Below are 24,670 nucleotides of genomic sequence, written 5' to 3'. Positions count from 1 at the left end.
ATACAGTTTGTACAAGAATGTCAGGATAAATGCTGTATTCTTTGCTTTTATCAAATGTAAAAATTTATGTATATCTAAAACTAACACAACGGTATATGTAAATTATATATCAATGGAAAAAGAATTATGAGTTGATACCCTAATAATCTCTGAAGAGATTTTTTTGAGGATGAGAAGAGGAAGGCAGAGGTTTATCATTTTAAATCATTTTTATAGCTTTATTATGTTATAATGGACATAAAATAGACTGCACATATATAAAGTATACAATTTGATAAGTTTTGGCATATGCAAAACTTATATGAATCATCACACTCACACATATTGTTCTTCTTTATACTCCCTCCCTTCTCTTACCCAGCCCTCCTTCTATCCGCAAACATTGCCTTTCTGTTACTGTAGATTAGTTTGCTTTTTCTATAATTGTATATAAATGAAATTATATAGTATGTCTTTAGTATAATTATTTTGAGATTCACACATGTTGAGTGTATCAATACTTCATTCCTGTTATTGCTGAGTAATATTTCATTGTGTGGTTGTACCATGACTTGTTATCTATTCACTTATTGATGGACATTTTATTTCCAGTTTTTGGCTATTGTGAATAAGGCTGCTGTGAATGTACATGTACATATACAAGTTTTTCTGTGGTTGTGTGCTTTTATTTCTGTTGGGTAAAAATCTAGGACTGTAATGGTTGGGTGGCGTAATAGGTACGAATTTAATTTTTTAAAGAAATTGTCAAACTTTTCCAGAGTGGTTTACTATTTTACATTCTTTTTACATTTTACATGCTTTCACATTTTACATTTTTATATCTTACATTTACATTTACTTTTTAAAATATATTTGTTGTATATCATACTTTTATAGTCATCATTCTTTTTTGGTATTCAGATGTAACCATCGTTGACCAGTGAAAACCGTTCAAAAGTACTGCCTGTGTCCTTTGGGATAAGATTCCAATAATCTTCCTGCTTTTAGACAGAGCAAGATGTTTCAGGCTTCTCTATACATCCTCACCTCAGACCTAGAATCAGACATTTCTCCAAGGAACCCTGATTTCTTTACTGAGATATGTTATTTAGAGACTACAGTCTGGGCAAAATGGTATTCATAGGGTTGTCATTGCTTTAAAGCCTTTTTAGTGTTCAGTTCTAGGGAAAAGGTATTTTTAAGAGAGAGAAAAATAGCCCTGACCCATGTGGCTCAGTTAGTTGGGCATCGTCCTGTGTGCCACGCCTCCGACCTTTCTCTTCCCCCTGCTGTCCTGACGCTATCATATAAATCCGCCTGGTTGTGTTTTTTCTTTTTTTCTAGGAAAAAAAATAAAGCAAAAACAAAACGAATGAACAGAAACCACAAGTAAGAATGTAAAAAAACAAACAAATAAACCCAAAAGGTTGCTGGGTTTGATTCTCAGTCTAGGGCACATGCCTGGGTTACAGGCTTGATCTCTGGTAGGGGGCGTGCAGGGGGCAGCTTCTTCAATGTTTCTCTCTCTGTGTCCCTCTTCTTTCTTCTCTCTCTAAAAATCAATAAAATATTTTAAAAATTAAAAAAAAGAAAAATAAATCATGACAATATCCTGATATTTCTCAATTCTAATAAAAAAGGATTTTGAGTTAATTTTTATTTTATTTTGTTTCTTTTTCTTTTTAAAAAAATATATTTTTATTGATTTCAGCAAGGAAAGGAGAAGGAGATAGAAACATCAATGATAAGAGAGAATCATTGGTTGGCGGCCTCCTGCATGGCCCCTACTGGGGATTGAGCACACAACCCGGGCATGTGCCCTTGACCAGAATTGAACCTGGGACCCTTCAGTTCACAGGCACATGCTCTATCCACTGAGCCAAATTGGCTAGGGCTGTTTATTTTTCAATTACAGTAGACATTCAATATTATATTAGTTTTAGGTATAAAGCATAGTGGTTAGACATTTATATAACTTACAAAGTGACCCTCCCTGATAAGTCTAGTACCCATCTGGCAACATACATAGTTATTTCAATATTATTGACTATATTTGAGTTAACTTTTTTAGATTTAATATTTATATTTTTTACTCATATGCTGAATCTTGATTCCTAACAACAATATAGTAATAAATTATTTACTTTTTGATAGTTAAAAAAAATAAAACCAATATTATAATTATCAATAAGATTACTGATTGCAGTAGATTTCTATGTGTATATATGTGTTTTAACCTCATGATATGTCCCATTAGGGATGTATGGTCAAAAGAGGGTGTTTAAAAGTCACTTGAAATTATTCTTCACATGGATTTGTACTAATTTGACGTACAGAGGGGTTGTTTCAGGTGTTTTTTTTTGTGTTGTTTTTTTGAAAAACATTTTTATTGATTTTAGAGAGGAAGGGAGAGTGAGAGAGATAGAAACATCAATGATGAGAATCATTGATCAGCTACCTCCTACACGCCCCCTCCTGGAGATTGAGCCTGCAATCCTGGCATATGCCTTTAACCAGAATCAAACCTGGGACCTTTCAGTTCACAGGCCAACAACGCTCTATCCACGGAGCCAAGCCAGCTTGTTTCAGTTTTTTAAAAAAGCAGTTTAAACAGCAGTTTTAGGTTCACAGTTACATTAAGAGGAAGGTTAGGAGATTTCCCACATACCCCAGCTCCCACCATGTGCATAGCTTCCCCTAATGCCAACATCCTCCACCAGAGTGATACATTTGTTCCAAGTATTGAACCTACATTAACACATCATAATTACCCAAAGCCCACAGTTTACATTAAAGTTCACTTCTGTGGGTACATTTATGTTTTTGAACAAATGTATATTGACTTTTATTAATCATTATAGTATCATACAGTGTATTTTTACTGCCCTAAAAATCCTCTGTACTCCACCTATTTATCCTTTACCTCAACCTCAACCCCTGGCAATCACTGGTCTTTTCACTGTCTCTAGTTTTTCCTTTCTTTTTCTCTTTTAAAATCTATTTTTATTGATTTCAGAGAGAAAGAGAGAAGGAGAGATAGAAACCTCAATGATGAGAGAGAATCATTGATTGGCTGCCTTCTGCACGCCCCACACTGGGGATCAAGCCCACAACTTGGGCATGTGCTCTGACCAGGAATCGAACCGTGACCTTCTGGTTTATAGGTTGATGCTCAAACACTGAGCCATACTGGCTGGGCTCTAGTTTTTTCTTTTCCAGAATATCATATAGTTGAAATCATATAGTATGGTTTTATTTTTTTAGATTGGCTTCTTTCACTTAGTTATATGCATTTACAGTTCCTGTATGTCTTTTTATTTCTCTCTTGCTCATTTCTTTTTAACGCTGAAGTATATTTCATTGTCTGGGTGTACCACAGTTTATCCGTTTACCTACTGAAGGACACCTTGGTAGCTTTAAAATTTTGGAAATTATGAATAAAGGTGCTATAATTGTCCATGTGCAAGTTTTTTGTGTGGACATAAATTTTCATCTCCTGTGCTAGAATGTACTGATAAGAGTATGCTTAGTTTTGGAATAAACCGGCAAACTGTCTTCCATAGTGGCTGTATCATTTTTGCATTCCCACCAACAATCAATGAGAGTTCCTGCTGCTGCATATCCTTGCTAGCATTTGGTCTTATCAGTGTTCTGGATTTTAGCCATTCTGGTAGGTGTGTAGTGGAGTCTCATTGTTGCTTTAATTTATATTTCCCTGAAGACAAGATGTGGAGCATCTTTTCGTATGCCCATTTGCCATTGGTGTACCTTTGGTGAGTTATCTAATAAGACCTTTGGCCTATCTTCTAATTGGGTTGTTTTCTTATTATTGCGTTTTAAGAGTTCTTTGTATATTTTGGGTAACAGTCTTTTATCAGATATGTCTTTTGCAAGTCTATGACTTGTCTTCTCATTCTCTTGATAACTGTCTTTTGGAGAGCATAAGGTTTTTAAATAAAGTCCATCTTATTCATTATTTCTTTCATGGATTGTATCTTTGGTGTTGTATCTAAAAAGGCCAAGATCACCATACCCAAGATCACATTTACATTTTCTCCTATGTTATCCTCCAGAAGTTTTATATTAGTTTTTTTAATTGTTTTAAAATTTATTCATTTATTTTTTAAAAATATATTTTATTGATTTTTCACAGGGAGGAAGGGAGAGGGATAGAGAGTTAGAAACATTGATCAGCTGCCTCCTGCACACCTTCTACTGGGGATGTGCCTGCAACCAAGGTACATGCCCTTGACCGGAATCAAACCTGGGACCTTTCAGTCAACAGGCCGACGCTCTATCCACTGAGCCAAACCGGTTAGGGCTAAATTTATTTTTTAACTATATAAAATTAAATAGTTCCAAAGTTAAAATTATTTTTAACCAAGTCAAATTACATAGTTCCAAAGTTAAAACTATAAAACAAGGTATATTATATGTATATATATTTTTGTTGTCCCCACCTCCTTATACAGAATATAGCATACCATCAACACTGCACAGGGCTTTTTTTCTTTTTAAAGTATATCCTGTAGACCACTCCATAGGCGTTTATAGAGAAATATTCCTTGTTTCTTTTTGCACCTGCAGAATACATTACTTTTATGTAATATTTTACACAATATTTTAGTAACATTTTATAGAGGCATCATAGTTATATAGCCAGTTCTCTATTGATAGATATTTGAATTATTTCCAGATTTTTTTGCTGTTAGAAATAGTACAGCAATAAATGATCTTTTTCATAAGTCAGTTAGTATTTTGCCAGCATATTTTTGAAAACAGCTTTATTGAGATATAATTCACATATCATAGAATTCATCCATTTAAAGTGTACAGTTCAATGGCTTTCAGTATATACACCAAACTTAGTTTTTTTAGTAAGGTTGTGCAACCATCACCACAATCAATTGTAGGACATGTTCGTCACCCAAAAAGAAACCCCATACCGATTAGCAATAGCTCCTAATTTTCTTCCGACTTAGCGTTAGGCAACCATTATTCTATTTTCTGTCTATTCTGGTTATTTCATGTAAGTCATATACTACCAGATATCTGGTCTTTTGTCATTGGCTTCTTTCACCTAATACAATGTTTTCGAGGTTCAGCTATGCTGTAGCATGCATTAGTGCTTTATTCCTTTTATGGCTGAGTAATATACTATTGTATGGATATACCACATTTTATGTATGTATTCATCATTTGATGGACATTTGGGTTATTTCTACTTTTTTGCCGGTATTTCGGGATAGAGTCCTAGAAGCGGTACTGTTGGGTCAAAGAGAAAATGCATGTATTTTTGATAGACATTGCTAAATTTTCCTTTATAATGATTTTATGATTTTATGTTTCCACCAGCAGTGTGTAAGACATCTTGTTTTTTCCAGAGGCTTGCCAATAGAGATTATCATTAAAACTGTAGGAATTTTGCCTAAACTAATAGATGACACATGGTTATTTCACATATTTCAGTATAGTTCTTTTGGTAAGTTGTGTTGAAGGGTGTAACATATCGAAGTGAACAAATCATAAGTGTACCTGGTATAGCTCAGTGATTCTTTACAAAGTTAACACATTAAGAAACAGACCACTTGCAGTATCTCAGAAGCCTTCTGTGTCTTTTTAGTCATACCCACCCCCAAGGATAACATTTATCTTGATATTTAACGCCATGTGTTAGTTTTCTCTATATTATTTATTATTTATTATTATTTTAAATCCTCATCCAAGGATTGAATTTATTGAATTTCAAGAGAGAGAAGAAGGGAGAGAGAGAGAGAGAGAGACAGATATCTGGCCTCTTAATAAGCCCCGACCAGGATCAAACACCCAACCTAGGTATGTGCCCTGACCAGGAATCGAACCCACAACCCTTTTTGGTGTACAGGACAACACTCTAACAAACTGAGCCACCCAGCCAGGGCCAGATTTTTTTCAATAAATATGTATAGTACTGTAAAAGTGTTTTCTCTTCATATGATTTTCTTAATGATATTTTCTTTTCTTTAACTTACTTTATTGCAAGAATACTGTATATAATACATATAGCATACAAAATGTGTTAATCAACTGTTCATGTTACTGGTAAGGTTTCCAGTCAACAGTAGGCTCTTAGTAGTTAAGTTTTGGGGGGAATTGAAAGTTAAACATGGATTTTCGATTGCATTGGAGAGTCAGTGTCTCTAACCCCAGCATTGTTCAAGGGTCAAGTACATATGTTTGTTTTAATTTATAACTTCCAGACTTTCTTTTTATCTCTTGTAATGAGAATTGATTTCACCTACATATCAGAATGTCTTTGTTTTCTACATCCAGAAGTACTTTAAGATGACCTTCATTTCTCTACTAGCCATTTCTGGCCTCTCACTGTGGAAGTACAGCTATGGTCTTTGGGATATATTTGATAGGGTGAAGGTTGGGCTGTTCTTCTTTTTTTAATTATCACCTGAGGATATTTTTTCTTTGAGAGGTAGAGGTAGAGAGAGAGAGAGAGAGAGAGAGAGAGAGAGAGAGAGGTGAGAGAGCCACATCGACTGGTTGCGTCCTGCATGTGCCCCGATAAGGGACAAGGAGCAAACCTGCAACCCAGGTACATGCTCTTGACCAGGAATTGAACCCAAAACCCTTTGGTGTGCGAGCCAATGCTCTAACCACTGAGAACACCAACCAGGACAAGGTGGGACCGTTCTTGATTAGATTCCCAAGTATTATACCTCTCGCTCACCTAGCTGTATTTCTTTCCTCTCTCCACTACCTTTGTAGAGTATGCTATGTCTTTGAAGGTTTTATAGAAACCTAGTGTTACTTTTATGTAGCTGTGCCTCCTCTCCCAGAAAATACTCAAGTCCTTATTTCAGGTAATTTCTGAACTGTAAAAGGATTTTTCAATGTATTCTTTGTAAGAGGAAGGAGATTGTTTCCAAGTAAACTCTTTTTCTTTTATTTCATTTTTAAAAATCCCATAAAAAAGAATACTGTATCATCATAAATTTTATTAGAAATTTAAAAAATACAAGAAAGTAGAAACGGGAAGAAAGAAATAGAGAAAAGAAATTATCCATAGTTCTATCACCCAAAGGTGGGCATTGTTAACAGTCCTGCCTGACGTCATACAGTGTGTGTGGCTTCACAGGGTTCTGAACGTTGGTCTGCCTCATCTGTTGTAGTGAGTATGGCTTTGCTGAGAAGGTGGTGGAGGGGATGTTCATCGTCGTCAATTCCATCACCATCAAGATTCACGCCAAGGCCTTCCACGCTTCTTTTGAATTGTGGCAGCTCCAGGGCTATAGTGTGAACCCCAGTTGGCAGCAGAGTGACCTGCGTCTCACCCGCATCACCGACCCCCGCCGAGGAGAGGTGACAGCCCAGCATTGCAAGAGGAGAGAATGGGGGGATTTAAAGTAGGACTGATTCTTAAAGGATAGTGTTCCTGCTTTGGGAATTTCCTCAAATGATCCCCTATTCCTGGGAACGTAGGATCCCTCTGTCCAGTGTTATTGCTATATCCTTTCCTCAGTTATGGATCTCTGACCCACTGCCTTCTATTGGTAGCACCCCAACTGAGAATGGTGGGAGTCTCTGCCCGGCCAGTCTTTTTCCCTTGCACTTCCTGCCTTTTGGTTAATTTCATCCACAGAATTAAGGGATTTTACTCTCTCTCTCCTTCCAGGTTTTAACATTTAAGGAAATAACTTGGCAAACCCTTCGGATTGAGGCAGATGCTACAGACAATGGGGATCAGGACCTGGTCACCACCCCACTGAGGCTTATTACCAACCAAGGCAGGATCCAAATAGCCCTCAAGAGAAGAGTGAGTCTGTTCTCTGTCCTCACGAAAACTGCCATCTTCCATTCTCCCAGACAGCCTGGGAGTTGGTACACCCTCTTTTCTTTCTTTTTTTCCTTCTTTTTAAAAAATATATTTTTATTGAGTTCAGAGAGGAAAGTAGAGGGAGAGAGAGATAAAAACATCAATGATGAGAGAGAATCCTTGATCGGCTGCCTTCTGCATGTCACACACTGGGGATCGAGCCTGCAACCTGGGCATGTGCCCTGACTGGGAATTGAACTGCGACTTCCTGATTCATAGGTCGAAGCTCAACCACTGAGCTACACCGGCCAGGCTACCCTCTTTTCTTTATGTTATTGGCCTCTGAAAAGAAAGTTGAAAGGGTAGGGCCTACAATTCAGTGTTGCCATAGTATCCGCTAATAAGAGAACATTTCCATCTCCCTGTCATCTTAATTTTGAAAACCACAATTTTTACACATTTATAGGGACACTGACATAGGTACCTTGCAGTTGTCTGTTGCTGCTTTAGTACTTTCAAGAAATTGATCCACAAAATGCTTGATACTTTCACGTGAATCTTGGGAATTGAAAAGCCATTTCTGAAATTGATTGGGCGATAGTCACTTGTAGGATTTGGAATGATGCAAGATGTTGAATCTGTGTTCTGTGTGGCCACTTCAGACCAAAGATTGCAATGTGGTAGCCTCCAAGCTGATGTTCCTGTTGGATGACCTGCTCTGGGTGCTGACTGACTCGCAGCTCAAGGCTATGATGAAGTATGCAGAGTCACTGAGTGAGGCCATGGAGAAGTCAGCCCAGCAGAGAAAGAGCCTGGCCCCTGAACCTGTACAGGTTAGAGGCAAAACAGATACCCTTGGTGGGGCTGGGGAAATGGTAGGCCCTACCTGTTCATACCAACATAGGTGGAGTCTAGACTGCATTGGGCTTATTTGGGAGATTTGTCACTTCTGGGTGTGCATAGGCTTCGCCTTGGCCTCTGGTTTATTAATTTATTCTGTCCATACCTCTGGTGTGTTAGGTGCCCAGTGCTCACCAATGGAGAGGAAAAGTAGAATAAGCCTCTTGTCCCTGTCCTTGGAGCTCTCACTGTTTTGAAATATGGACACCAGCAAGTTATTGTACTGTGACATGCTGAGTGTGTAACAGAGAGAAACACTGTGCTGAGAGCACAAAGACAGGCATCTATCGGGGCTGAAAGGGTGTTTAGGGAAGATTTCTGAGGAGGTGTTTTAGCATCAGTCAGCTCAGTCCTGGGGAGTGAAAGCTTGGAGAGCAATTGAGACCTCAGAACAGTACTCTGATGGTTACTAGACTAATTATAATTAGGCTTTTGGGAATTTGGGTAATTTCGGTGAGACAGACCTGAGTTACCAGGTGAACAGTTATGAGAGGGAAGGGCATCTTGCTGATGGTGCTTTTCCTCAGGCTGGACTAAAGCTTAAAAAAGCCTGCAGAGGAGTCTCTCAGGGTTTGGACTTCTTGTTTTTCTCTCTGTCGCATGTAGATCACCCCACCTGCTCCCAGTGCCCAGCATTCCTGGGCCCAGGCATTTGGTGGCAGCCAGGGCAGCAGCAGCAACAGCAGCAGCCGGCTCAGCCAGTACTTTGAGAACTTTGATGTGAAAGAGTCCTCCTACCACCTGCTCATCTCCCGCCTGGACCTGCACATTTGTGATGATAGCCAGTCCCGAGAGCCAGGTACCCCGTGTGGCCTGAGCCTGGGCAAGCTTGGGGAGGAAGGCTCTCTGTGGAGTGCTTTGGTTGGCTTTCCCTACCACAGGCGTTCCTTGAGCCTCAGCTTTGCTGTGGTAGCTCCTTCTGTGTAAGCGGTGCTCTTCAGCCTGCACTACCTGATACAACACAGGCGCCAGGCTCTCTCCAGACCTCACTTGAACCAGAATCTTCAGGGGCACAGCCCTAGCTGTGCGGACTTTATTCATCTCCAAAAGCTCCTTGGGCAGTGCTGACCACTGATGTAAGCGGTGGAAAGAAAATGTAACTGTAGGAAACCTCAGAATTTTCAGATTTTTAAATCAGTTTAAATAATTATTATGTGTAAATGTGCTCTTCCCAAGCAGAGAGGTTATGCTGTGTTCTTGTCTTGCTTTTATGTTCATTACCGCAATTGATATTACATACACATATATGTTTATTCAGAATGAAAAAGTAATTGACTCGTTTCTTTCCTTCATGAGCCTTGGGGAACTCACTTTAACTGCTTGCTTAACTTCTTTGAGTATCTTCATTTGTGAACTTGAGTTAAATTACATCTTTTTTACCTAACAGGTTGTTGTCATGCTCAAATGAGATACATGTAGAATTTCAAGGACCTTGGTTGTAGGCAGATATTAAGTATTATTATTTTGATGTCCGTTTCTTCAATACTCTGTGTTTTTCCTCTGTATTTCCCTTTATCACCAGTTCTTGGTTTTACATGCTCTCATATGGTAGATGTGTCTCTTGCTGCCTTATCTTCTCTGAAGGTTATATCTGTCCGCCCCCCTTTTTTTAGAGATAGAGATGGGAAAGGAGATGGGGAGAGAAGAGAGAGAAATATTGATGTGAGAGAGAAACACTGATCTACTGCCTCCCTCCTGTGTGCACCCCAACTGGGGATTGAACCCGCAACCTCTGGGTATAAGCCCTAGCTGGGAATTGAACCCATGATCCTTTGGTCCCATGGGTTGACAATCCAACCAAGACACACCAGCCAGGGCTATGTTTACCTTTTAATGAAATCTACACTAACTTTCCTTGGGGAACCTACCCTTTTTTCTTTTTTTAAAATATATTTTTATTGATTTCAGAGAGGAAGGGAGAGGAAGAGAGAAAAAGAAACATCAATGATGAAAATCATTGATCAGCTGCCTCCTGTATGCCCACACTGGGGATCAAGCCCACAACCCAAGCATATGCCCTGATCAGGAATAAAACCATGACCTCCTGGCTCATAGGTTGACACTCAACCACTGAGCCACACTGGCTGGGCTCTCCTATTCTTTTCTTCCCGAGGCACCAAGCAGCACTGCCTCTCTTGCTTGACTATTCCTTGATCTTGAGGTGACTTCAGTGCCCCTCTACTCCCACTCAGAGAGCTGAGAGGAATGGCACAGTGACAGCATAAAGACTGGTTTTGCCACCACAGAAAAGAAACTATTGCTCAATGGTTTGCCATTCCTTCATTTTGGAAGTTCTGTTTTAAAACAATTATTATTTTACTAGAGGCTTGATGCAAAAAATTTGTGCAAAAGTAGGCCTTCCTTCCCCCAACTGCCGTCACCGACTTCCCTCTGGCACCTGGGACCTGGGCTACCCTCGCAGCCCCTGCTTCGTCTGGGACCCGGGCTACCCTCGCAGCCCCTGCTTCGTCTGGAAGAACGTCCGGTCTAATTAGCATATTATGCTTTTATTATTGTAGATTTGGTTATTTCTTCCAAGTGTTACTATAAAGGCTTGAATTGTTGTTGTTGTTTTGCTTTTAATCCTTTCAGAAGCCTTTTTATGAGTTCATTAGTGAGAATTTCATCCTCTTGCTCGATGAGGACTGTTCTCTCACGTGACAGGGCCCTGTAATCCACACTATTACGTGAATGACTGTAGCCTTCCCTGCAGCCCCCATGTATGTATTAAGCTAAATTAATCTACTTAGTGGAATTTATGGAAGTTTTGGGTGAGATATTTTCAAATGAGGGATAACTTCCTCAGTGTGGTGTGCTAGTGTAATGCTAAGGAGCAAGGACAGGAAGAGTTCTTGTTACTTTGACTCTTGGATTTAGGGAGAAAGGGGAAGGGAGAACAGTGGTGTAGAAAGGGCTTTAACATTCTCTTGAGTTGTTCTGTCCATATGACTATTGGACACTTGAAATGTTGGCTGACCCAAATTGAGATGTGTTGAAAGTATAATATACACATGGGATTTTGAAGGCATAGTACAAAAATACAGTGTAGAATACTTTGATAATTATTTTCATATTGATTACATGTTGAAATGATAATATTTTGGGTATATTGATTTAAATAATATGTATTAAAATTAATTTCACTTTTTAAAAAACTTTTTTTTTTTAAATATATTTTATTGATTTTTTTACAGAGAGGAAGGGAGAGAGATAGAGAGTTAGAAACATCGATGAGAGAGAAACATCGATCAGCTGCCTCCTGCACATCTCCCACTGGGGATGTGCCCGCAACCCTGGTACATGCCCTTGACCGGAATCGAACCCGGGACCCTTCAGTCCGCAGGCCGACGCTCTATCCACTGAGCCAAACCGGTTTCGGCTTAAAAAACTTTTTTATGTGGTAACTAGAATATTTAAACTTACTTGTGTCTCACATTGTATTTCTGTTGGATAGCATTGCGTTATAACTGTCCAGTATGGTAGCCACTGGCCATATGTGGTTATTTAAATTAAAATTAAATAAAATTAAATTAATTCCTCATTTGCACCAGCCACATTTCAGGTACTCAACATAACCCATAGACCATAGAAGATGCCCATCATCACAGAAAGTTCTTTTGGAAGGTGCTGATGTAGAGACTCCTTGAAGGTTCCATTTACCTTCTCTTTCCTTAAGAGACACTATAGCCTGGGTGTTGAGCTCCCCGACTAACATGCTCATGTAGCCCTTGGTATTAGAGGTGAAATTATTGGAAACTGGGTGGGTCGTTGGGAACAGTTTGGCCTGAGTTAGGGCATCTCTTCTCTCTCAATTTCTCTCTCTCTCTCTCTTTCTCTCTCTCTCTTTCTTTTAATCCTCACCCAAGAATATGTTTATTCTTTTTTAAAATATATTTTATTGATTTCAGAGAGGAAGGGAGAGGGAGAGAGAGATAAAACATCAATGATGAGAGAGAATCATTGATCAGCTGCTCCTGCACACCCCACACTGGGGATCGAGCCTGCAACCTAGGCATATGCCCCAACCGGTAATCGAGCCATGACCTCTTGGGTCATAGGTTGATGCTCAACTACTGAGCCATACTGGCTGGGTCGAGGATATTTTTTTATTGATTTTAGAGAGAGGAAGTGAGAGGGAGAAAGAAACATCGATGTCAGAGAGAAACATCAATCAGTTGCCTCCTGTAAGTGCCCAACCAGAAATTGAACCTGCAACCTACATATGTGCCTTGACTGAATTGAATCTGCAGCCTTTTGGTGCACAGGATGACGCTTCAACCATTGAACCACCCGGCCAGGCAGGACAGCATTGTCAAATCAAACTGGATCTTTGACATGGGTCTTGGCACTGATTTTTTTTTTTATTTGACACCAAAAGCAAAGGCAACAAAAGCAAAAATAAACAGGTGGGACTACAAACTAAAGGGTTTCTGCATAGCACAGGAAACCATCAACAAAATGAAAAGGCAACCTACTAAACGAGGAAATATTTGTAAATCATATATCTGATAAGGGGTAATATGCAAAACATAACACAGTTCAATAGCAACTACAACAAATAATCCAATTAAAAAGGGCAGAGGATTTCAGTCGACATTTTCCCAAAAAAGACCTAAAGATAGAAAACAGGTACATAAAAAGGTGTTCAACATAACTACTTATCAGGCTCTCTGCCAGGTGAGGGCACAGGGAGAAGACAGCTGTCTATGAGACAGGAAACAGGCTCTCCCCACACACTGAATCTGCCAGCACCTTGATCTTGGACTGACCAGCCTCCAGAACTGTGAGACATAACTGTTTGTCATTTATAAGCCAAAAAAAACCCCCAAAACATTACTACTTATCAGAGAAATGCAAATCAAAACCATAATTAGTCCTGACCGGTTTTGCTCAGTGGTTAGAATTGACCCAAGTACCAATGGGTCGCTGGTTCAGTTCCCAGTCAAGGGCACATACCTTGGTTGCAGGTGTGAGCCCCAGTCCTGGTCATGGTGTATGTGGGAGGCAACCAGTCGATGTGTCCCTCACATTGATGTTTCTGTCTCTTTCTCTAAAGATCAATGGAAAAAATATCCTTGAGTGAGGATTAAAAAACAACAACAAAAACACACAATAAGATATCACATCACACCTGTTAGAATGGCTCTTATAAAAAAAGACAAGAAGTACTGCCCAGCTGGTATAGCTCAGCAGTTGAGTGTCGACCTATGAACCAGGAGGTCACGGTTCGATTTCCCGTCAGGGCACATGCCTGGTGCAGGCTTGATCCCCAGTGGAGGATGTGCAGGAGGCAGCCAATCAATGATTCTCTCTAATCATTGATGTTTCTATCTCTCTCTCCCTCTCCCTTCCTCTCTGAAATTAATTTAAAAAATTTATATATATATACGTATATATATGTGTGTGTGTGTGTGTGTGTGTGTGTATATATATATATATATACATACATATATATATATATATATATATATATATATATATATATATATATATATAAAGAAGTGAAGTATTGGCAAGGATATGGAGAAAAGGAATCCCTTGTGCAGTGTTGGTGGGATGTAAATTGGTGCAACCATTATGGAAAACAGTATGGAGATTCATTAAAAAATTAAAAATAGAGCCCTAACTGGTTTGGCTCAGTGGATAGAGCGTTGGCCTGCGGACTGAAGGGTCCCAGGTTCGATTCTGGTCAAGGGCATGTACCTTGGTTGCGGGCACATCCCCAGTGGGAGGTGTGCAGGAGGCAGCTGATCCATGTTTCTCTCTCATTGCTGTTTCTAACTCTCTACCCCTCCCCCTTCCTCTCTGTAAAAAATCAATAAAATATTTAAAAAAAAATTAAAAATAGAACTACTGTACAACCCAGCAATTCTACTTCTGGGTATTTAGCCAAAGGAAATGAAAATACTAACTCAAGAAGATATCTGCATCCCCATGTTTATTGCGCATTATTTACAATAGCCAAGATATAGAAGCAGTCTAAATGTCCATTGATGGATGAATGGATAAAGTGAGCTAAATGTCCATTGGTGAATGAATGGATAAAGACAAACACACACACCACACACACACACATGCACACACATATACACACATACACACACAGAGATATATACATACAATGAAATATTATTCAACCATAAAAAAGGAAATTCTGCCATTTGTGACCACATGGATGGACCTTAAGGGCATTATGCTAAGTAAAATAAGTCAGAGAAAGACAAATACTGTATGACCTCACTTATATGTGGAATCTAAAAATCAAACCAAAAAAATTAAACTCAGATAATTGAGCACAGGTTGGTGGTTTCCAGAAGGAGGGGGATGAAGTATATGAAGGGAGTCAAAAGGTACAAACCTGTTATAAAGTAAATAGGTCATGGAGATATAATGTACAGCATGGTGACCACCGTTAATAATACTGCATTACTCATTTGAAGGTTGCTAAGAGAATAGATCTTAAAAGTTCCTAAAATAAGAAAAACATTTTGTAACTATGTGTGGTGATGGATATTAACTAGACCTGTTGAGGTGATCGTTTCACAATATATAAACATATTAAATCATTATGTTATACAACTGAAATTAATATAATGTTATATGTCAATTATATCTCAATAAAAGAAATCAAACTGGAGCATCTCTCACTTCAAAGGCTTCAATGAGGAGGTTGGTGGTTGATAAGGCCTTGACTTACGAGTGTCCCGACTAACGAGTTTTTTGAGATACCAGCTGTCTCTCGGCTGATTTTTTGCATTGAGTTGATAGAGTAATTTGAGTTAATGAGTTCCTTAATGAGCTCGGTCTCGGAACGAATTAAACTCGTAAGTCAAGGCCCCACTGTATATATTTTTATTGATTTCAGAGAGGAAGGGAGAGGGAGAGAGAGAGAAACATCAGTGATGAGAGAGAATCATTGATTGACACTCGTAAGTCAAGGCCCCACTGTATTTCTTAAAAAATAAGTAAAAATAAATGGCTAATAATGATTCTCCAATGAGCTGGTGGGAAAGGATAGCCTAACTGTAAGAGAGACCAAGTTTTGGTCTCACAGGCCTTATCTTAGGGAAGTCAGGTGATATCTTCCCTTATCAACCACCAACCTCCTCATTGAAGCCTTTGAAGTGAGAGATGCTCCAGTTTGATTTCTTTTATTGAGATATAATTGACATATAACATTATATTAATTTCAGTTGCACGCCCCCTACTGGGGATCAATCCTGCAACCCAGGTTCCTTGACCAGAATCGAACCTGGGTCCCTTTAGTCCACAGGCTGACACTCTAATCACTGAGCAAACCGGCTAGCCAAGCATGCTTGACATGCTTGGGCTAGGGCATTATTAGTAATTTATTTATGTACATTATCATTTATGTCTCATATATAATTATGTGTTTATAATTAAGTATGCTGGTGATTGGTAATTATATTTGATTTCATTTCTAGACCTTGTTTTTATATGCTCAGTCTTTATAGTTTGTTGTTCTTTTAACTCCAAGTAACTCCAACAGAGAAAGCATGGCTATAAACCCTCTCCCTTCAGTAGCCTAGCTCATGCATTTAATTGGGATATTTCCCCCTAGCAGGTGAAAATTGACTCTTTTTTAAAAAACAGCTTTATTGAAATATCATTTACATACAATATAATTCACCCATTTAGAATATACAACTCACTGTTTTTTAGTGTATTTATAGGGTTGTGCAGTCATCATTATAATCCAGTTGTAGAGCATTTTTGTCTCCCCTAAAAGAAATCCTGTGTCAATTAATTGGCACTCCCCATTTCACAGCCCTAAGCAACCATTTATCTACTTTCTGTCTTAATATTTGCCTATTCTGGACATTGAAAATCGGTTCTTTGTTGGGGGGTGAGAGGGGGGAAAAATCTTACATATAATAATGGTTTGCGGTCCTCCAAGATTCACCGTCTGACAAAATTTTATTCTTTAGTATTTAATTTCTTGTTGGATTTGCTTAGCTATCACATGAGTAGCATTGATGTTGAATTCATGAAAGGTACACAAAATGTATGGAAGATCAGTACTACAAACTGGTGAATAGATGGCTGTGATTAGAGGACTTTTCAACCCATCATTTAGTGAAGTGCTGAAAAAAATATTGACAATATCTGAATGAATATCTAGCAGCTAATTAAGTTAAATATTTTTTCATGTCAAGCAAAGGTTAAAACTTAATATATTTTTAATGAAATTAATTAAAAATTTTCAGCTATTTTATTTTTGCTAAAGTAATTTTGAATAATTATATATTGGATTATATTGCTGTTACATATTATAGAAATTGTAAATTTGCATATGTAATTTGATAAATTATAATTTATATAAGTTAATAAATCGCATTAAAAATTACTCAGCAAATACAAAGTTGAGTTAAAGAAAATTTAGTTTTTCTTAACCTTGCATTGAATAAAAATAAGCTTTATATTTATTCTTATGTATAAAGCACAGATAGACATCATTAGCAGATATACAGAATAGCTGAGGTATTAAAATTTCATAGAGGGTGCAATTGGAAAAGAAATATGTAAAGGCTCTTTAGAGTAATTATGAAAAAAAGATTAAGAAATGGAAACACTGGTATAGGTGTATCTCTTGGTAGGATGTTGATTAGTCAGAACTTGTGAGATCTATATTGGATGGAAAGGACCCTCCTTGTTGCAGGTTTGCCATTTTGTACCTAGAGTATCTCCTGGTATTTCCCTTCATCCTAGTAAGGGACAGGGTGGATGTGCAGACCACGGTAGGTCAGACAGTACATATATGTAGAATAATCTCTCCTCTTATAGTTCTTAGAGTTGAGTTGAAGAGATAAGTGTTTTGAACTCTGCATCTAGTAGATTGCTTGTCTTTATTTTGTTCTTTTTCTGGAGTTTTGTTCTGTTCTTTCATTTGGGACATGTTTTTTTATCTCCTCATTTCAGCAGCCTCCCTGTGTTTATTTCTATGTATTATGTAGAGTTACTATGTCTCCTGGGCTTGGTAGAGTGGCCTAATGCAACAGGTGTTCTGTAGGGTCCAGTGGCACAGCCTCCCTGATCACCAAAGCTGGGCACTTCAGGTGTGCCCCCACCCCTCTTCATGGGCTGTGTATACCCTCCTGTGGTAGTTGAGCCTTGACTGCTGTTGGCATATCAGTGGGAGGGATTTACTCCCAGGCTGATCAGCTGCAAGGCCTGGCTGATTGCAACCACTGCCCACCATGGAGGATCAGCTGTGTAGGGGCCCATCCCAGAGTGGGTCTTGCAGAGATACCTATAAAACTTCAGTGGGTCTCTGGTGCCCACTGAGTGTGTTACTGTGGAGGTGGTTGGGTGGTGCTTGGAAGTGGTCTGAAGCTGTCAAACAGGTGCGCTGGCTCTGGGGTCTCCCAGAAGGTGCAGGTCAAAATCAGTCACTGTCTGTGTTCTGCCCTGGGCCATGAGGCTTGAGTTACAAAACTATCTGCAGATGGCTGCTATTTGTGCTGGACATGGAGATGCCCAGGAGAGGCCATGCCTGGAACCAAGGCCAGCTGCTGCTAGTACCAGGCCTGGAGCCTCTTAGCGAGAGGTATGGGGCATGCTGAGGCCAGATGCTGCTTGTTTGAGAGGTTTTAGGAAAGTGAAGCGTGAGCCATTCATATGGAAAAGCCACTGAAAACAGCTTGGGTGGGCCCACAAGTTTGGTGGGGCCGGGTCTCAGGGAATCACCAGGTCAGGGCTAACAGTGTGAGCCAGGTTGATGGAGACTCAGACATGGTGCTGGCCTGCTGGCTCTGTGGGGAGGGCTCATCAAAGGAGCAGTGCCTCTGACAGCACTTCTGTCTGGGAGAAAGCTGCCCCCAGCTCTCGCCCTGATGCCAGACAGTTCAGTTTCTCCCTATATGTCCATGGTATCTTTTGAGCTACTATCCCAGTGCTGAAGCTCAGAGCGAGTGAATGTACAGGTCCTTTAAGAGGAACTGTCTGGGACTCCGTCTCACTCAGCCACAATGCCTGCTGGTTTTTATAGCCAGAAGTTATGAGGACTTCCCTTCCTGGCACTGGAACCCTGGGCTGGAGCGGGAGGGAGCTGGTGTGGGGCTGGGTCCCCTTGGTTTGCAGGGAGGACCTTCACAGCCAAGATATCCCTCCTGATTTTTAATCACCACAAGTGGGTGTGGGACCAGCCCTTTCCATGTCTCTGCTTCTCCTACCAGTCTCAATGTAGCTTCTTTAAATCACTAGTTGTAGGACTTCTATTCAGCTAGGTTTCAGGCGGTTCTGAATGATGGTGGTTCTGTAGTTTAGTTGTAATTTTGATGTGGTTGTGGGAGAAGGCGAGTACTGCATTTTCTACTCCATCATCTTGACCAGAAGTTGATACTGTAAATGATTTATTGCTAAAAATTCCAATTTACCTATAATATTCCATGGTATTTTGTATGTGCAATACCTAAAGATTGTCTAATATCATAGCTTTCACTCTGAGGCCAGGGTATGAAAGGAAATAACATGGGTCCTGTTTTTTGGGGGGAGGAATCTGCCTTATGCCTCTCCAGGTGTTGTGCTGAGGGACAGTAATACAAGTATTGTTACGTTTGGAGGAATCAATCAATCAATCCAGTGGTCGCCAACTGGTGGTCCGAGGACCACTGGTGGTCTGTGAGGTCCGAAAGGTTGGCGACCGCTGAGTCAATCAATCTAGGTTGGTATCATGTGCCTATGGGAGACCTGGGATTGGAACTCCTGAATCCTGAGTTTTTCCGTCTCTTTGGCCTTTTTAGAAATGTGGCAGCTATTTATAGAGACAGTGGAATATACTTTTGGGGGGATCTTTTAGAGCATTCCATTGGCTGTTGCAACTCGAAAAAGAAGGGACTCAGTCTTGAAAATCAGCTGATGCCATGGCCTTTCAGGTGCACTGTGTATCAGGTCCTGAAGAGAACTTTTAATGCTTCAAGAGGTGCTTAGGCGTCTTTGTTCCTCCTGTTGCTAGTCACCTTTCTTTTTGTTTTATAGGTGTCTCTGCAAACAGACTCATGGATGGTGCCATGCAGCTTACCTTCCGCAAGATGGCATTTGACTACTACCCCTTCCACTGGGCAGGTATGGAAGTTCTGAATGGGGCCATTCCAGCATGGCCCAGGTACTGAGCGCAGATTCCTGGGTTTATCCCCGACTGCCCCGCAGGACAGTGCGAGGGCTTGCAGCCCCTGAGATACTGGAAATAGCCCTCTTCCAAATGACACCTTCTGGAAACTTTCAGGGTCCATTATAGATGATTCTTTATTGGGGTGAGAGGGAGGGGAGGGAAGGCAATGCCTGAGGTGCTGCTTTTGATTCTACCCTCTGCCCCTTACTTCACTGGTTAGAGCCTCTCCAGTAGTCCGTAGTCAAAGATGGCGGCATCCAGAAGCTGGCCTTTGGGAAGCTGAGGGGAAGGTCACATGTGGAATCCAGAACTTGAGTGCTCTGACTGGTTGATTTTTACATATCCCAGAAAATTCTAGATTAGGGCTGAGGGATCAGATTCTGAACTATGACTATACCAGTGGAAGGGGAAAATTGGACATTGGATCATGATCTTGTTCTAAAATCTTTTTGCTTTTTTGTTGCACAGGCGACAGCTGCAAACACTGGGTACGGCACTGTGAGGCCATGGAGACCCGAGGCCAGTGGGCCCAGAAATTGGTGATGGAATTTCAGAGTAAAATGGAGAAGTGGCATGAGGAGATGGGTCTGAAACCTCCCTGGCACCTGGGGGTAGACTCTCCCCTCCAGAAGAAAGCAGGTGGGTTACAAGGAGCTGGAGGACTCCTGTTGCTTAGCCTCTGGCTATTTCCCTTTGAATATCCAGTGAGACAAAGCACTGGACTAGCTAGTTATCCCAGCCTTATCCCATGAGAGTCATTATGACTTTTTTCTTTACCGAGCCCTGTTTGTCCCCAGGGATGGCTGCAGTGTTGCAAGAGGGTGCCATCACCTCTATTCAATCGCTGTTGCTTGGTCTTAGGGAGAAGATAATTTTTGAGTTCCATCCAGAAGCTAGACAGTGTTAGGCTGTCTTTCCTACAAATGGCATTAATGATCTTAGGGTCATCACTTTATAATCCTAATTAGGATTTTTACTTCCTGATTCTATTAATAATGAGAGTTGAATGTGTCTGAGTGTCTTTCCCACCTTTTAATTTTTATTTAGATTCTCTCTCCAGTACTCGAAAGAACTCCCTTGAGAGAAACCCCTCTCAGGGAAGAAAGGCTGCCTTTCGGCCTCCAGCATGGAATCGCTTACGCTCTAGCTGCCTGGTAATACGGGTGGATGACTTGGACATCCACCAGGTGAGGAGTCCAGGGCACGGGGAAGCGTGATTGGAAAGGGGTGGGGCAGTTCCCTTGGAAGGCAACAGTGTGAACAAAGTTGTGGAGTTTGGGGTCTGTTTCCCTAACTTCTGGGTGGGTCGACACTTTCGTGTCTTTCCTTCTGAGCATGTCTGTTGAGATCTGTACTTGGGATTCCACCAGTTTCCGGTGAATATTCTACTACAAACCTTACAAACCTTCCATTGAAAACATGAACTTGTGGATAGTGTTAGGCAGGTATGAGAATGCCTGGAACACGTGGAAGATACATGTAGAAGCACTATGCTCCCTGGGACAGGCTAGAAGGACAGTAGAGGAAATGGAGGAAATTGTATTCTGGGTGCAGCACAGATGCTAACAGCAATTTGTAATAACAGGTTTCTACAGCTAAACAGCCCAGTAAGAAGCCATCTACACTCCTTTCCTGCAGTCGGAAACTTTACAACCTACCCGCTCAGGTCTCCGCCATTCACATTGAGTTCACAGAGTATTATTTCCCAGATAATCAGGAGCTTCCAGGTAAGCATCGGAGATGGCCATTTCTTCTCGTCCAGGCATGATCTTCCCATTTGTCAGACTTGGGACTGTACTTATATTGTCACTTGTTGTTAGGAGTTTAGGGTATTTGAGTTAGTTTAGCACACCTTTGTTAAAGTCTCTGCCCTGTATAAATATGTACCTTTGCTCTCTTGATAGTAAAATGAATACTAGCTGGTAAGTAGGAGTCGAGCTGTTACTTTGTACATGGCGATTCTCTTCTCTGCTTTCCAGTTCCCTGTCCCAATCTCTACATTGAATTAAATGGTCTGACATTTACTGTGGATCCTGTCAGCTTGCTCTGGGGAAACCTCTTCTGCCTGGATTTATACCGCAGCTTGGAGCAGTTCAAAGCTATCTACAAACTGGAAGATTCCAGCCAGAAAGATGAGCACTTGGACATCCGACTGGATGCCTTCCGGTTGAAGGTAGGGAGAGAGTGGGATTCTTGTTCCCTGTTACGATCCAGGGTTCTGCTCTGTCTTCTTTTTTTTTTTTTAAAATATATTTTATTGATTTTTTACAGAGAGGAAGGGAGAGGGATAGAGAGTTAGAAACATCGATGAGAGAGAAACATCTATCAGCTGCCTCCTGCACACCCCCTACTGGGGATGTGCCCGCAACCAAGGTACATGCCCTTGACTGGAATTGAACCTGGGACCTTTCAGTCCGCAGGCCAATGCTCTATCCACTGAGCCAAACCGGTTAGGGCTGCTCTGTCCTCTTGACAGAATAAGGAAAACAGTGTCACAGCCGCAGTGGTCTTTCCTTGTGTGTTAATGGTGGGGTGTGCAGATACTCATCTGGCCATTCTGAATTGGGTTTCCTTTTCTCTCTGAAGGTAAGCTTCCCGCTGGAGAAGAGAGAGCAGGCTGGGCTGCATCGGCCCCAGGCCCTAGTCTTCTCTGCATCGTCTATGACTGCCACCAATACGCGTCATACCCCACACTACAACTGTCCAGACCTCCACAGTCTCTTCCAGGGTTTTGCTGCTGCTGAGTTCTTTCATTCCAATTATGTTCAGTTCCCCAAGGTTCCAGGTGGCTTCAGTCTCCTGCATATGCTTTTTGTGCATCATGCCTTCCAGATGGATTCCAGCCTCCCTCATGCTAGCACCCTCCCTCCCCAGAGGCCTAAGGCTTCCCAGGATCTCTGGTCCATCCACTTCCCCCAGATCTCCTTGGACTTTGAGGGAACAGAGAACTTCAAAGGCCGTACCTTGAATTTTGTGGCCCCCTTCCCCTTGTCCCTTTGGGCCTGCCTACCCCTGCGCTGGCAGCAGGCCCAGGCACAGAAGCTCCTTTTGGCCGCAGAAGGGAGGCTGAAACCATCAGCCAGCTTTGGCAGTACTGTTCAGTCTGGGGCCCTAGCCCCTGACACTGTGTCCCATCTGAGGTCAAAGACTGAACATGATTTGAAAAGCCTGTCAGGCTTTACTGAAGTCATGGAGACTCTGAGAGAAGGCGGCGGTGGTGGTGTGGATATCAAAGAGCCTCTGACCGAGCTGCAGGACACGGCAGAGGTTCACATGCTTGTACACTCCCCTGACCATGTCCGAGTGAGGCTCGACCACTACCAGTACTTGGCTCTGCTCCGCCTGCAGGAGGTGCTGATGGGTCTTCAGGAGCAGCTGATGAAGGATACAGAGGCCATGACTGGGTCTGCCATGCCTGACCCGACAGCTTGCATTGGGGTCCTCTTCCCCAGCGCTGAGGTGGCTCTGCTCATGCATCCTGCGCCTGGTGCTGCCGAAGCTGATTCTGTGGGTTTAGATACCACCAGCCTCATAGATTCGGAGCTGTCTCCTTCCGAGGATCGGGAGCTGAAGTCTGATGCCTCCTCAGACCAGGGCCCAGCAAGCCCTGAGACGTTTCTGGAGGACAGTGGCATTGGAAATCTGGATGCAGCACAGGATAGGTCACTGCCTCTCCATAGCGATGGAGAGCTGCAGCACTCAGCTTCTCTTGCACAGCAGTGGGCAGGGAAGGGGCATGAGGCATTCGATTCGCTACAGGCCAAGAGACTAAGCAGAGCCCAAGCATCCAGCTCACCGGCTGCCCCGAAGCCCCCAGGTGTTAGGGATACCGCTGTGAATGGACAGAGTGAGCTTGCACCCCTGAAGAACATTGAGGGAGAATTGTCAAGTGCTATGCATACGACCAAGGATGCCACCAAGGAGGCTCTGCATGCCACCATGGACCTCACCAAGGAAGCTGTGTCTTTGACCAAGGATGTCTTAGGTCTAGGCAAAGACCGAATGAGCTCCACCATGCACAAGATGCTGTCCCTGCCCCCAGCCAAGTGAGTGCTTCTCTGCTTCCTTCACTTACCCTATCTGTTTCTCCTGGTTATGGTCATTAGACTTACAGTCTTTTACTGTGAGCGTTTTTAGAGTGGGATGTACCGTGCAGTCCCAAAGAATGCGTAGAATGGCCTGTTTAATGTGGCAAAGCCTTGGTTTTCAGAGCTGCCTGCAGGGCAGGGCAGTGGAGGAATTTTCAGGCTACTTGGAGGGGAACAGGTACACCAATTAGAGAGACTCATTTTTAGGCTACATCTAATTCTGTGATAGGTGAAGAACCAGAAATCCCAATAAAATAACACAAAATCCCATGTGATTTCACATGCCTCCACATATCATAAACTATTCTTGGGCAGCTTTCAAGTCAATTGCTTCTTAGGATTAAATTATCTCCTCTTTCTCTGACTCACTGTTATATCAGATATGCTATATTGGAATGATAATGCCTGCCATCTGTATGATATTTTAGTCTTCAGTGAGCGCTAGTGTAGCATTTGGTTTGATTGGATCCCCCTGGCAACCTGGTTAGGTAGCTGCAGATACTTGTATCCTTAGTTTATGGCTGAGGAAACAGGCCTCAGGGAGGATGCGCCCAAGAAACCTGTGTGGTGGATAAAAAGCTGGGCTTTGGATTTGCTCTTCCTGATACATCTTATCAATGTCTGACAGGGGAATAGAGGAGGAAGAAGTTCATCCTCTCGTTCAGCAATAATTTTTAAGCCCTACTGTGTGCCATTCTCTGTGGTAGGCACTGGAGATAAGTAGGGAGTAAGCAGAAACACAGAAATGGAGCCAGAAGAGTGGAA

At 41.5% G+C, this 24,670-nt stretch overlaps 1 protein-coding gene across 1 annotated transcript in view; it reads left to right on the top strand.

Moving 5' to 3' along the window:
- BLTP3A (bridge-like lipid transfer protein family member 3A) overlaps nt 1-24,670 on the top strand; it is a gene marked incomplete at its 5' end in the record, with an annotated part of 41,503 nt that overhangs the window by 2,500 nt on the left and 14,333 nt on the right. Inside the window, 10 exons of the mRNA XM_070418729.1 lie at nt 7,143-7,332; nt 7,646-7,786; nt 8,449-8,619; nt 9,293-9,485; nt 19,685-19,771; nt 20,286-20,456; nt 20,865-21,004; nt 21,403-21,544; nt 21,797-21,990; nt 22,404-23,863. Coding sequence (XP_070274830.1) covers nt 7,143-7,332; nt 7,646-7,786; nt 8,449-8,619; nt 9,293-9,485; nt 19,685-19,771; nt 20,286-20,456; nt 20,865-21,004; nt 21,403-21,544; nt 21,797-21,990; nt 22,404-23,863 — 2,889 coding nt within the window. The remainder of the gene's footprint in view (nt 1-7,142; nt 7,333-7,645; nt 7,787-8,448; nt 8,620-9,292; nt 9,486-19,684; nt 19,772-20,285; nt 20,457-20,864; nt 21,005-21,402; nt 21,545-21,796; nt 21,991-22,403; nt 23,864-24,670) is intronic.

This window comes from Myotis yumanensis, unplaced genomic scaffold (genome assembly GCF_028538775.1).
Source record: "Myotis yumanensis isolate MYYU_CA2020_CCGP unplaced genomic scaffold, mMyoYum1.0.hap1 SCAF_6, whole genome shotgun sequence".
NCBI lineage: Eukaryota > Metazoa > Chordata > Mammalia > Chiroptera > Vespertilionidae > Myotis > Myotis yumanensis.
The sequence above is the reverse complement of the archived record's forward strand: the minus strand, read 5'-3'. Positions and strand labels throughout refer to the sequence as shown.